The following is a 14648-nucleotide window of genomic DNA, read 5'->3' as shown; positions in this document are numbered from 1 at the left end:
TTTAAGCCAACTTTTTCACTCTCCACTTTCACTTTCATCAAGAGGCTTTTTAGTTCCTCTTCACTTTCTGCCATAAGGGTGGTGTCATCTGCATATCTGAGGTTATTGATATTTCTCCCAGCAATCTTGATTCCAGCTTGTTCTTCTTCCAGCCCAGGGTTTCTCATGATGTACTCTGCATAGAAGTTAAATAAGCAGGGTGACAATATACAGCCTTGACATACTCCTTTTTCTATTGTGAACCAGTCTGTTGTTCCATGTCCAGTTCTAACTGTTGCTTCCTGACCTACATGTAGGTTTCTCAAGAGGCAGGTCAGGTGGTCTGGTATTCCCATCTCTTGAATAATTTTGCACAGTTTATTGTGATCCACACAGTCAAAGGCTTTGGCATACTCAATAAAGCAGAAATAGATGTTTTTCTGGAACTCTCTTGCTTTTTCCATGATCCAGCGGATGTTGGCAATTTGATCTCTGGCTCCTCTGCCTTTTCTAAAACCAGCTTGAACACCTGGAAGTTCACGGTTCACGTATTGCTGAAGCCTGGCTTGGAGAATTTTGAGCATTACTTTACTAGCATGTGAGAAGAGTGCAACTGTGTAGCAGTTTGAGCATTCTTTGGCATTGCTATTCTTTGGGATTGGAATGAAAACTGACCTTTTCCAGTCCTGTGGCCACTGCTGAGTTTTCCAAATTTGCTGGCATATTGAGTGCAGCACTTTCACAGCATCATCTTTCAGGATTTGAAATAGCTCAACTGGAATTCCATCACCTCCACTAGCTTTGTTCGTAGTGATGCTCTCTAAGGCCCACTTAACTTCACATTCCAGGATGTCTGGCTCTAGATGATCACACCATCGTGATTATCCGGGTCATGAAGATCTTTTTTGTACAGTGCTTCTGTGTATTCTTGCCACCTCTTAATATCCTCTGCTTCTGTTAGGTCCATACCATTTCTGTCCTTTATCGAGCCCATCTTTGCATGAAATGTTCCCTTGGTGTCTCTAATTTTCTTGAAGAGATCTCTAGTCTTTCCTATTCTGTTGTTTTCCTCTATTTCTTTGCTTTGATTGCTGAGGAAGGCTTTCTTATCTCTCCTTGCTATTCTTTGGAACTCTGCATTCAGATGCTTATATCTTTCCTTTTCTCCTTTGCTTTTCACTTCTCTTCTTTTCACAGCTATTTGTAAGGCCTCCCCAGACAGCCATTTTGCTTTTTTGCATTTCTTTTCCATGGGGATGGTCTTGATCACTGCCTCCTGTACAATGTCATGAACCTCCGTCCATAGTTCATCAGGCACTCTATCAGATCTACTGTCTTAAATCTAGTTCTCACTTCCACTGTATAATCATAAGGAATTTGATTTAGTGTAGTGGTTTTCCCCACTTTCTGCAATTTAAGTCTGAATTTGGCAATAAGTTCATGATCTGAGCCACAGTCAGCTCCCGGTCTTGTTTTTGCTGACTGTATAGAGTTTCTCCATCTTTGGCTCCAAAGAATATAGTCAATCTGATTTTGGTGTTGACCATCTGGTGATGTCCATGTGTAGAGTCTTCTCTTGTGTTGTTGGAAGAGGGTGTTTGCTATGACCAGTGTGTTCTCTTGGCAAAACTCTATTAGCCTTTGCCCTGCTTCATTCTGTATTCCAAGGCCAAATTTGCCTGTTATTCCAGGTGTTTCTTGACTTCCTACTTTTGCATTCCAGTCCCCTATAATGAAAAGGACATCTTTTTTGGGTGTTAGTTCTAAAAGATCTTGTAGGTCTTCATAGAACTGTTCAACTTCAGCTTCTTCAGCATTACTGGTTGGGGCATAGGCTTGGATTACTGTGATATTGAATGGTTTGCTTCAGAAACAAAGAGAGGTCATTTTTGAGATTGCATCCAAGTACTGCATTTCGGACTCTTTTGTTGCCCATGATGGCTACTCCATTTCTTCTAAGGGATTCCTGCCCGCAGTAGTAGATATAGTGGTCATCTGAGTTAAATTCACCAATTCCAGTCCATTTTATTTCACTGATTCCTAGAATGTCGACATTCACTCTTGCCATCTCCTGTTTGACCACTTCCAATTTGCCTTGATTCATGGACCTAACATTCCAGGTTCCTATGCAATATTGCTCTTTACAGCATCGGACCTTGCTTCTATCACCATTCACATCCACAACTGGGTATTGTTTTTGCTTTGGCTCCATCCCTTCATTCTTTCTGGAGTTATTTATCCACTGACCTCCTGTAGCATATTGGGCACCTACCAACCTGGGGAGTTCCCCTTTCAGTATCCTATCATTTTGCCTTTTCATATTGTTCATGGGGTTCTCAAGACAAGAATACTGAAGTGGTTTGCCATTCCCTTCTCCAGTGGAGCACACTCTGTCAGACCTCTCCACCATGACCCGCCCGTCTGGGGTGGCACCACAGGGCACGGCTTAGTTTCACTAAGTTAGACAAGGCTGTGGTCCATGTGATCAGATTGACTAGTTTTCTGTGAGTATGGTTTCAGTGTGTCTGCCCTCTGATGCCCTCTCACAACACCTACCGTCTTACTTGGGTTTCTCTTACCTTGGACGTGGGATAAGAGACGGACTGCAACACTGGAATGTTACTTTTCTGCAGGCCCCAGTGACAAGCATAAAATGCCAATAATGCATTCCCCTCCTTATTACACTGATAATTGTGTTCCTCTTTTCACAACATTGAGGAAATAAATGAGATTACATATATAAAGCATATAGCACACATCTAGCAAGCAATTCAATAGCTATCTCCTTGCCCCTCACTCTAGAGATTTTTCCTGTATTTTTCGGTTGTTTATCTAGGCTTATGTCCTATCATTTACAAGTTTACTCTTTTTCTTAAGTTGCCCCAAACATTTCTGGAGCTAACATTTTTCTCTCTTCTTTGGAATATTCATCTTATCAACACTCAAACCTAGCAAATTACTTTCAGTTCTCAGGTTGTATAATTATGTGAAGATGGGCTCTTTAAGGCAAGAGTCAGAAACTTTTTCTCTAATGGGCTATTAGACAGTAAATATTTTAGGCTTTGTAGGCCACATGCTCTCAGTCACATAGTCTTCCTTTAAAAAAAAAATTTTTTTTAATGTAAAAACCAATATTAGCTAATAGGCCAAATGGGCCAACAAGGTTTGCTAATCTCTGCTCTCAGTGATCAGTTCTCTTTTATCCATTTTCATTTTCGGTGACTTTTTCCTTTGACATTTCTATTTCAACTATTCTATTTGCATCTAATTAAGTCATCAGAACCTTAAAATTTGTTCCATATTTCTGTTTCTCTATTTTACCACTTCCTGCTCTTACCATTTTAAAAGCAAAAATAAAAGTGGAAGAAAAAAAAAAACAGAACGGAACAGGAAAAAAAAAAACAAAAAAAAGGAGAAAATAATGAAACTAATGAGTAAGATTAGCAAAGTTGAAAAACCAGAAACACCTGAACAATTCAAAACAATGATGGAAAAGGATCAGGAGACACTTTAATGGAAGGGACATCTGAACAATGTAAAATTAGCCTAGAAATAAATAACAAAATAAAACCTAATCTGGAATGAAAGTTTGGAATGGAAGTTCTAGAAAGACATAAAGAAAAAAACAAGACAAATCTGGGTATTTGTTAAGAGTAACACACTGAGAACCTCCCCTCAAACCTGTTCTCAATATCCATGCCAGAGGGCCACCAGGAGAGCTCTCCTCGGAGCTGGAGTCTTTAATCCATCTTCCCCACTGCTGCCATAGGTGCCCCCTGAAAAAATCGTCTCATCATGACAGCGCCTTCTCCCCTCTACTCCCACTGAAACCCTTCTGCCCATGAAATAACGTTCACACTCCTTAACAGAGCAGGCAAGGTTTACATAACCTGACCTTCACCCCCTACCCCATCCTCTCCCTGATCAGCCCATCCTCTCCCTGATCAGTTTCTCAACCATTAACGAGAGGAAAATCACTAGGACATTAATTAGAAAGAAGACATATTCCTAGCTATTTTCATCTAAACTGTGCCCTATGAAAATAAGTTTTAGAGAGCAATATGCAAAATAATAGCTAGCAGGGTTTTACAAACTGGCAGAAAGATTGTTTTTTTTTTGTCTTGCTTGGTTTTTAAAAACTGAATGAGTGTCCTTGGGCAGAGCAAAACAAAAACAAAAACAAAAAACAGGATCCATTTTAACAAAGACTCCACCATGTATTCACTTAATTATGCTATCTGGCAGGTCTCAGAGGAAGGCTTTGGAGATTGCAACTCCTATTCCGCTACTAGAGCAGAAACTTAAGTAATGGGTGATGAGGGAAACTGATAATGCACACATGGAAGGTCTGAAGGGAAGTGAAGTCGCTCAGTCGTGTCCGACTCTTCGCGACCCCATGGACTGCAGCCTACCAGGCTCCTCCGTCCATGGGATCTTCCAGGCAAGAGTACTGGAGTGGGGTGCCACTGCCTTCTCCAAGGAACCAAGGAAAACCAAGATAAAAGTGTGAAAACCACAGAGGAAAAGATGGAAGAACAGCAGCAAGACCAACTGAGAAAAGAAAAAAAAATCATCCTCGGAGAGGAAGAAATCATAAACTCACTGGAGGCAAGATCTCTGTTGAAAAAGCTGGGAAGAAAAGGAAATTTTCTTAAAAATCATAATTTTCACAGAAAATCAGCAGGCTTTAATGTTTTATGTTTATGTAATGTTTTATGAAGAGGTGCTAACCTTGGAACTGGAATGAGTTTTGTACAAAGAGACTGGGGGGGTAATCATTAAACAATACTGCTGCTGCTGCTGCCAAGTCGCTTCAGTCGTGTCTGACTCTGTGCAACCCCATAGACGGCCTCCCACCAGGCTCCCCCGTCCCTGGGATTCTCAAGGCAAGAATATTGGAGTGGGTTGCCATTTCCTTCTCCAATGCATGAAAGTGAAAAGTGAAAGTGAAGTCGCTCAGTTGTGCCGGACTCTTAGCGACCCCATGGACTGCAGCCCACCAGGCTCCTCTGTCCATGGGATTTTCCAGGCAAGAGTACTGGAGTGGGTTGCCATTGCCTTCTCCGATTAAGCAATACTAGTAGCAGCAGCAGCAGCAGCAGTTGTTAAACACTATAGCAGTTCCATCTCAAAGGCTTACTTGTATCTTATACTTAGATATATATATATATATCAAAGACTATATTATAATCTCAACATTTGACAAAAGCACTCTTCACATTACTTTATCTGCTAATTAAAATGCAAAAAACAGATTTTTAAAAATCTAGGTTTAACATACATTAAACAAGAGACATGGGTTGAGTTCTTTCTCTTCTCCCTTCTTCCCTACTCTAAGGTTCAGCTTTACACAGCAGTGGAAGAAGGGAACCTCACCCTTCCCTTCCTTCTACTAATCTTCATCAGAAGGACCAAGAGACTTAATCTACACCCACAGAGTTCATAAATCCCACTGCTTCCTGATGAAGCACAGTGGGATTAATTACAACAAATGAGCTGTGTATCATTCCGTATACTTGGAATATTAACCCCAGTCATTTACAGCCGACTCTCAACCGAAATGGGAACTTACAGGAGGAGACAAGACTCAAGACACCACAGCAAACCCTAGGGACAGACTTCAGTCCCAGAACAACTTTTCCTGATCACTGTGGGATTTCTATGTGGCATTCAAAGGCCAAGGTGGAAACCAAGTTCCTTAGCCAAAATACTGTTGATCTGCCCGCCTGAAATTATCTGTTCTAATAAGTGAAACTAGCATTTATGCCTCCTAAACGCTGCTTATCTTACACTGGCAGACAAACTGGAAACCTTGTTTTAACATGGATCACTAGCAGGAGAAACCCTGAGTTAAAACGAAGAGACATCTCCGGACTCCAAATGTTTTGGCTGCCTTCAGACATCAAAGGAAACTTTCATGAATCACCAGGTAAAAAGCAGCAGGAAAGGAAGCACAGTCTTGTATTTGTTGTAGGTCCACTCAAAGAGGACAATAATAAAGAAAGAAAAAAAAAAACGCTGTGGGAGACGGTCCCTCTCCAAACAACGTCCAAACACACTCAGATGCCCAAAATTCTCCTATGCTCAACAACTGATATTCTCTTTTCTCTTTACACGTGAAACGCGATAACATCTCCCTGCCTGACCGCGTCCGAAAAGCCTTCCCAACTCCGGGGTAACTGACTGCCCTTTGAGGTCTTCCAGTTACTTCCTGGTGGCCCCCCAGCAACCCCAACTCGGCCCCCCATATTTTACTTCTCCCCCGATTCCCAACCCTCCCCCACCTCCTCCCCCCCCCTGCCCGTCCCTGGCCGGCCGCCGCGTTCCCTTGCGCCCCGCCCCCTGCGCCTCCCCAACCCCGTCCCAAAGTCCCTTCCGCAGGCCCTCAAAGACCACCCGCCCCCGGGGACCCGCTGCCCCTCACGACCCCACCGCCACACCCCAACCCTCACCGGGTCCCACGGAGGCCGTACGCGGGCGGGCCCCCCCCCGCCTCACACTCCGGGGTCCGGGGGGGGAGGGGACCCCGGCCCCAGCCACGCCCCCCACAGATAATGGGTGACATGGCGGCCCCCACCCCTCGCCCCGCTCCGCTCCTCCTCGGCGGGCCCGGCATCCTCGCTCACCCACACGAACAGGCTGTCCGAGAGCAGGTACTGGGCCACGTCGCGGGCCCGGGGTCCCCCGGCGCTCGGCCGGACGAGCGCGGCCGGGTCTGGCTGCACCGGGGCCGTTACCGGCTCCGCCTCTGTGGGCCCGGGCCCGGGCCCGGCCTCGGGCTGACTGAGAGCGCGGTAGGCGCTGACGATGGTGCCGACCAAGGCCAGGCCGCTGAGGCCCGTGTAGGTGCGGAGGCTGGGCCAGGGGAAGCGCTCGAGGAAGAGCAGCGGCATGGCGGCAGCGGCGGCTTCCAGCCCCCAGGTCTCCCCGCGCTGCGGCCGGGTCCCGGCGGCCTCGCGAACGGCGCCCACGAGCTCTGGCGTCGCTGCCGCCGCCGCCGCCGCCACCGCGCCGGGCCGGGCCGGGCCGCTCCTGGCCGCTCCGCCCCGCGCCTCTCCCGCTGCTGCCCCTGCCGGCGCGGAAGAGCCTCGGCTGGCTCGGGGCTGGCCGCCGCCCCCAGCAGGGTGCGGGCGGGACGGGCGCGGGGGCGCGGCCTCGGTCCCCCGCCCCCAGCGGTCGCTCTGCCGCCTAGTTGGCGGAGGCCCCGGCCGCAGGCCCTGCGGCCCAGCACCCAGCATTATCTTCCGCCGACACTCTAGCTCGGCCTGGCCCGCGGACGCTCAGGGCACCCGCCCCGGGCCGGGCCCAAGCGTCACTCAGGCCCGACGGCGCTGACGGGCGGTCGAGCGCTGGCCGCGTGGGCCCACCCGCGGGACGCGGGGACCCGGGCCACCGGGCGTCCGGCCACTTGTCCTTAGTTTCCTTAACCTCCCCGTAAGCAGGTTACCCCAGAGCCTCCCTGTGGGCCTGGGAGCTTCCCAAGTGGCTGAAAGAGGAGACAGTGCTCAGGGAATAATAGAAGCCCTGGCCCCATGGAAAGACAATAAATCAACACTCTCAAATTCCTCGCAAATAAAGTTTCTGCTGTTTACTAGTAACACCCGGCGAAGTCTAAAGTGAACCTGAGTTCAGTTCAGTTCAGTCGCTCAGTCGTGTCCGACTCTTTGCGACCCCTTGAACCGCAGCACGGCAGGCCTCCCTGTCTATCACCAACTCCCGGAGTCCACCCAAACCCAAGTCCATTGTGTCGGTGATGCCATCTAACCATCTCATCCTCTGTCGTCCTCTTCTCCTCCTGCCCTCAATCTTTCCCAGCATGAGGGTCTTCTCTCAAATGAGTCAGCTCTTCGTATCAGGTGGCCAAAGTACTGGAGTTTTAGCTTCAACATCAGGAAATAAAAATGTGTTCCCTCATACCCCAGGTAGGAATGTAACATAGTGAGGATACTTTGGAAAGTGATGTCAGCTCTTCAAAAAGTTTAAACCTAAGAGTGACCATTTGACCTAGCAATTCCATTCCTAGGTGGTATACCCAAGAGAAATGAAAACACACTGCCACACAAAACGTCCACACAATTGTCAATAACAACGTTATTCTTAACAGTCAAAGTTAGAAACAACCCTAATGTCACTCAAGGGACGAATAGATAAATAAGGGATTACCCCCTAAAATGGAATAGTAGTCAGCCATGAAAATGAAGTAGGGAAACATGCTGCAAGGACAAAGCTTGAAAATGTGCTAAGTATAAGCATAGACACAAATGGCCACATAGTGCAAGTCCATTTATATGAAATGTCCAGCATAGGCAAAAACATAAAGTAGGTTAATGACTGATGAGCAATAGGGAGATGAGGAAACAGGTATAAAAGCTAAACATGGATTTCTTTTTGAGGTGATGAAAATGTTCTAAAACTTTAGTGACTGTAGCAGAACTCTGAATATACTAAAAATCTTCATTTGTATAGTTATATGGTGAATTATGTAAATTATAGCCCAATAAGGCTGTAACAACAAAAAAGACAGGGGAAAAAAAAAAAAAAGAACTACAGAACAAAAGTGCTACCTTGGGGGGTAGCACTTATTCCTTGTTGTATCTCTAAGGCCTTGACAAGTGCCTGATGTAGAGTAGGTGTTCATTAAATATTTGTCGAGTCTTACAAACTTTCAAAGGCAAAAGACTATGTTCAAAGTCTCATGCCTAATATTCTAATACTAAAAGTTTATTAGTTAGAAAACAAAAGATGGTTCAGCTCAAGGTTATTACTATCCAATTTGCAATATTTAGAAACATCCTATTAAAGGCCTTGTGATGAACACAACAGTTTGGCTTTTACCAGGGATGGAGGATGAGCGCCTACACACACACACACACTTTTTCATATGAGATCTGTATGATTACACTTTCGGTGCCCTTTGATTCTCTATCTGCAGCCATTTGATTAAAATGCTAAACTTACAATTGTATTGGTAAATTAAAATTTCACTTTGAAAAAGGGATTGTAATTTTCCACAGAAGTAAATGTTCTACTTTATCTGACTCTCCCATAAATTTTAAACCACACTATCCTACAATCCACATTCAATCCAAGTCACAATACAGTTACAAAATATCATACACTAAACTTGTCAAATCTTAATCGGCTATTAAGACATGCAGATGACACCACCCTTATGGCAGAAAGTGAAGAGGAGCTAAAAAGCCTCTTGATGAAGTGAAAGAGGAGAGTGAAAAAGTTGGCTTAAAGCTCAACATTCAGAAAACTAAGATCATGGCATCTAGTCCCATCACTTCATGGGAAATAGATGGGGAAACAGTGTCAAACTTTATTTTGGGGGGCTCCAAAATCACTGCAGATGGTGACTGCAGCCATGAAATTAAAAGAGGCTTACTCCTTGGAAGGAAAGTTATGACCAACCTAGATAGCATATTGAAAAGCAGAGAAATTACTTTGCCAATGAAGGTCCGTCTAGTCAAGGCTATGGTTTTTCCAGTAGTCATGTATGGATGTGAGAGTTGGACTGTGAAGAAAGCCGAGCACGGAAGAATTGATGCTTTTGAACTGTGGTGTTGGAGAAGACTCTTGAAGAATCCCTTGGACTGCAAGGAGATCCAACCAGTCCATTCTAAAGATCAGCCCTGGGTGTTCTTTGGAAGGAATGATGCTAAAGCTGAAACTCCAGTACTTTGGCCACCTGATTCGAAGAGTTGACTCATTGGGAAAGACTCTGATGCTGGGAGGGATTGGGGACAGGAGGAGAAGGGGACCACAGAGGATGAGATGGCTGGATGGCATCACTGACTCGATGGACGTGAGTTTGAGTGAACTCTTGGAGTTGGTGATGGACAGGGAGGCCTGGCGTGCTCAGATTCATGGGGCCGCAGAGTCGGACACGACTGAGCGACTGAACTGAAGGTACAATATTCTACCATCTTGAATTCGAAGTGCTATACTCTGAATTGTATTTTGAGAGAACCATTACTAAGTGTTAAAACTAGGCAACCTGTTTTCTGGAATGACACTGTATTTAATAATAGCAGCTTTTAACATTTGATTCTGACTATATAATAAGCATGGCTTCCTGGCTCAGTGGTAAAGAATCTGCCTGCAATGCAGGATATGCAGGTTCAATCCCTGGCTCAGGGAAGATCCCCTGGAGAAGGAACTGGCAACTCACGCCAGTATTCTTGCCTGGGAATCCCATGCACAGAGGAGCCTGGGGGGCTACAGTCTACTGGGTCACAAGAACCGGATGTGATTTAGTGACTACACAAAATTTTATAGTCTAAATATTAAACTTTCAGAAGCCTGAAATTCCTGAAGATTCAATATGAGAATATGTGACATTAACCCAACTAAATAAGGTTATTTTTTATTTGCATTTTAAGATTTTAGAGGTTGGTGTCTAGACATTTTACTAGGGTAATAATTAGTATTTGTTCTACCAACATTTTGTCCTTACCCACTCCAAGTAGCTAGCCAGGCTTTGCACATCCTTCCCTCAAGGATTTTTTTTTCCCAAGGATAGAACTCATTTTCTAAAGTCAACCAATGCTCTTGGTTCTTGGTACTGCTTCCTGCATCATCATGGGAGCAGGAAAGGAAACAAGACTCAGAGGGATGAATACTAGTGTGCTTAGGAAGGTTGGACCATAAGCATAGGAGCCACTTGCATCATCTGGTTCTAAGGCTTGTGTGTCAGGGAGGCAATTGGATGAATATTCATGGAGTCCATGATGGTAGTTAGAGGTCTCCCCACCTTCACCTTCATTTCAGAGTACCATTTATCCTTCCTGGATTCTTACGACTTTGGGTAGGCCCCTACTCCCAATAATGACTGAGACTGAATTCCCTGCCATCTTTATAGGATGGGGGCTCTGATCTGGCTTGATTTAAAGGAAATAAATGCAGCATTTCAGATAAACCAGAGTTGTGAGGATTCATTATTTAGATACATTATTGTTTTCATTTTTTTAAATATCCAAAATCCTTCTATATCCATGACCTCACTTGACTTTCACCCTGCCATGAGAAAGGCCGAGCAGTTTTCACGTTAAGGTTCTGAACAGCCTAGAACCTGTTCTAATCGAACCTAATCTAATCCAGTAGCCTTCGTTGTTTGCCCATAGCATTGGTGTTTTCATTAGCTTGACCAATGTGTTCCACTACTGAATCCAGCAGAGGGGAAAAAATAACCAAGTCACGTTCGTTGTACACGTATAATTTTTCATAGCTCTATGGTGCCTGCTGTAAAATATACTAGTAAAATTTTCAGAAAAATTTCACAATAACTTTATCAGGTTTGTTCAACCTTTGTTCAATTTATTACACATATGCTCAAGTTCTGAGTTACTATTACAATGATGGAATTAAATTACAAAGTGTTACAGAAGTAGCAAGCATGGTGTCACAGACCATCATGACCTTCAAGCAAATTTGATTAAAAGAAAAAAAAAAAAAGTCAATACTCTATGGAAACTGAGGCTTCCAATTATATAACACAGTTAGCAAAATTGTATGTCTACCTGTAAATCCCAGTCTTCAAGTTCCAAGTCCTTTCACATTGCAGAAAATGACCCTTTCACCTCACAGGAAACTGAATCTGCCTAAGACCACTGCCAACACACAAGGGAGGAATGTGAGAGGAGGGCAACATAGACGTTCCAGGTCTTCAGGTCCTTGCTGTTACGCTAGTTGTCTCTTACCTAATGTAATGGCCCCTGGCCAACGACACTGAAAAAGAATCACGCAGGATTTCTAATGGCATACTATGGTTAGTAGCCACACACAAAAGTCAGAGTCATTCTGTTTTGATTTTTTTATTGAAATGACAATAAAATAAAATAAAAAAAGAACAGTGAACATTTTAATCACTTTTAACTTTACAATTATAAAAATATAACCAAAACTTCAGTTTCTTTTATACATTTTTCTATAAACTTAACACCAGAGTAATTCTCAAAGCCAAACTATAAATGATTCTTGTACACTATGATGTGAACACAGCAACCAAAGTTTAAGTTTTAAAGCACTGATCTTTCCCTTAAGAGAACATGATACATTTTCCCAACTTAACTCTAGTCTCACAATACAATCCAACACTAAAATACAATGACATCTCAACTGGCTTAATCTAGACTTACTTAGGTTTTAGTTTTCTTTTTCCCCAAAACAAGCTAGATGAATATAATACAAGCTAATATTAAAGTGTGTTTTATGGCTCAAGTCAAATTATAATATGATGCTTTGTATTATGTATTTAACAAAAGCAAGGAGCTTCAAATGAGTCCAGTTTAACCCAAATGATGAGTGATGTAAAACATGTGGAATAATTATGGGAAGCCAAACCTTACACTTATAAAAGCTGACTTGTATTTAAGTCAAAGCCCACTAAGCCTCTTCTGGAAAATGCAATATGCAAAATTTCGTGCTCTCGGAAGTGGTCTTAGTGAGGGGCATAAACTGTTCCAAACACTATGAATGAGTGAAAACATCAAGTTTGAGGAACTCCAAGGAGGAAAAGGTACTCCAAGCATTTCGTCTCAAGTGACTGAGCAAGTACTTTAAAAAACAGGCATTAAAAAACTGAAAGCATAGTGAGTCACACTATTTAAGGGAATTTTAAGTGAATGGCTGGCTAGCTGGTTTGCTGAATCTGAGGAACTCCACCTTTCACTTCTGACTAAACATATAAGAAAACAGACTGGCCAGTTTGGTTATGTTTGATCCAAAAAAAATACTAACTCAACAAAACTCTTAAACATAAAAAAGGAATTACTGCAACACACAATGCTGTAATAATTACAAGGGAAGACAACGATAAAAAGTAAAAAAATCTTTTAACTGTTGTCAAAAGATGGATTCAGACACAGAATTGTCATTATGATATTTCAAGTATCATCCACTTATTAAAAAAAATCAAGTCTTCATCACATAGAAACAAAAATTTCACTTTTCTTCAAAGGGATGTCAATCGTAAATATGATTTATAACATTTGAGTAAAACTTTATTTTTTTCCCCTCAATCTGTTGAATACTTTCCAATGTGATTTAGTAGTTTTATATAGAATATGCACTACTTACTCAGGGAAAAGAACATGGCATATAGTGTAATTATACAATGCAAAAGAAGGCTTTCATTTACAAACAAACCTGGAAAATAAGGCATTCAAACATAAGTCATTTAAAACTAGTCAGTATTGATTATGTATAGAATTGGAATGAACATTTAAGACTGTTAGTTCTTGAAGAAATGATAAGAACTTACATATCAAAGTGTTAACTGAACAGTACCCTGTACCCTCTTTCTAATGGACTACATCAAATTTGAACTTCCCCAGTTCTATTTTCATCAGGAAACCTAACGAGAGCATTGGGATACAACTATAACAAGTTCAAAAACAAGTTTTTAAAATGTGTATTATGAATTTTAACTCAAAATCAGATCTATTATATTCCAGGTTGGTAACTCCAGCTTACTATTTTTCTCACGTAAGCCCCAAGGTATGGATGACTCAAGCACTTACTTTACTGGAGGTAATGATCAAGAAAGGATTTCTAGGTCAAAGCTTGAGTTACAAAAGGACATGAGTGGCCTCAAATCCGATGACATTTCAACTCTAACACTCCTTACTGACACCACTTCAAATCACACCACAAAAGTCTGCCTCTCTTCATTTTCCCCAAAAGGCATGAGCTAACACACCTGAAAGTGGTCACCATAGCTTTCCAACTGGAGGCTAGAAACAATCATGGAAGGTAGACTGGAGATTGAGCCATGTCCATCTCTGTCTTCTCCAATCTTGTAGGATGCATCAGTGAGCTCAACAGTAAAACTACAGTTAGCTAGAAACATATGAATGTGAAGCAGAATGGCAGAACTGTTACACTTGAAGGAGGGGGACTATCCACAGAAACGGGGGCTCTTTCAAAGGCAATCCCTGGTCATTTTTGGTCCTGGAGACAGGTGCTCACCCATTAGTAGGCACAGTTATAGCCACTATTAGATTCACAACCGTGTGAAGGTTTCTTAGGACCTCACCTAAATGAAGCTAAATGTTTAAAATTGCTCAGTTGCTCTTTGTCTCATTTTCTCAAGCCTAAATAGGAAGAATATATGATGTATCTTTCACGTCACCCAATATTCAGGAGAATAGCTCTGTCATCAGTACCATAAAGAAGCACAACTAACCAAAAGTTTGTTTCTATCTATGAAAAACATAACTAGCAATCTATTTTAGTAGCTGCATCTTAGAAGACTTCCTTTACATTAAATCTACAATCAACCATTTATAATAAGGCATACACAATGTACTATTAAGCAATAACAAGGCCAATTCTTTTCCCTTAAGAATTTTTTTTATTCCCTCAAATTTGATCCTAATTTAACTGTGCTTTTAAGATTCTTAAATTTGGTATCTTTCTCATAGGCTGACAAAATCTAACTCTGATTATTCCAAAATATTTTTGAAAAGGTTTTATGTCACTTTTTAAAACCAAACTTTCATCTCATTGGCTATAACTCCACATTAATTGAAATAACAAATTTTATAATCCAAGAGTTCAAAACCTACCAGACCCACTTTTAGAAACTTCCTTCACAGATCACCATTTCACCACAGTCATAAAAATAACTTAAGACACATAATTTCACAAGAGCACAGATAATG

The 14648-nt window shown here is 42.6% G+C and overlaps 1 protein-coding gene across 1 annotated transcript in view; it reads right to left on the bottom strand.

Annotated features, from left to right (window-relative positions):
• The window catches only part of AMFR (autocrine motility factor receptor), a 45231-nt gene extending 38171 nt beyond the window's left edge, over positions 1–7060 (bottom strand). The window contains exon 1 of the mRNA XM_018062011.1: positions 6606–7060. Within this exon, the coding sequence (XP_017917500.1) occupies positions 6606–6872 (267 nt within the window). The 5' untranslated portion in view covers positions 6873–7060. The remainder of the gene's footprint in view (positions 1–6605) is intronic.

Source organism: Capra hircus, chromosome 18 (genome assembly GCF_001704415.2).
Source record: "Capra hircus breed San Clemente chromosome 18, ASM170441v1, whole genome shotgun sequence".
Taxonomy (NCBI): domain Eukaryota; kingdom Metazoa; phylum Chordata; class Mammalia; order Artiodactyla; family Bovidae; genus Capra; species Capra hircus.
The sequence above is the reverse complement of the archived record's forward strand: the minus strand, read 5'-3'. Positions and strand labels throughout refer to the sequence as shown.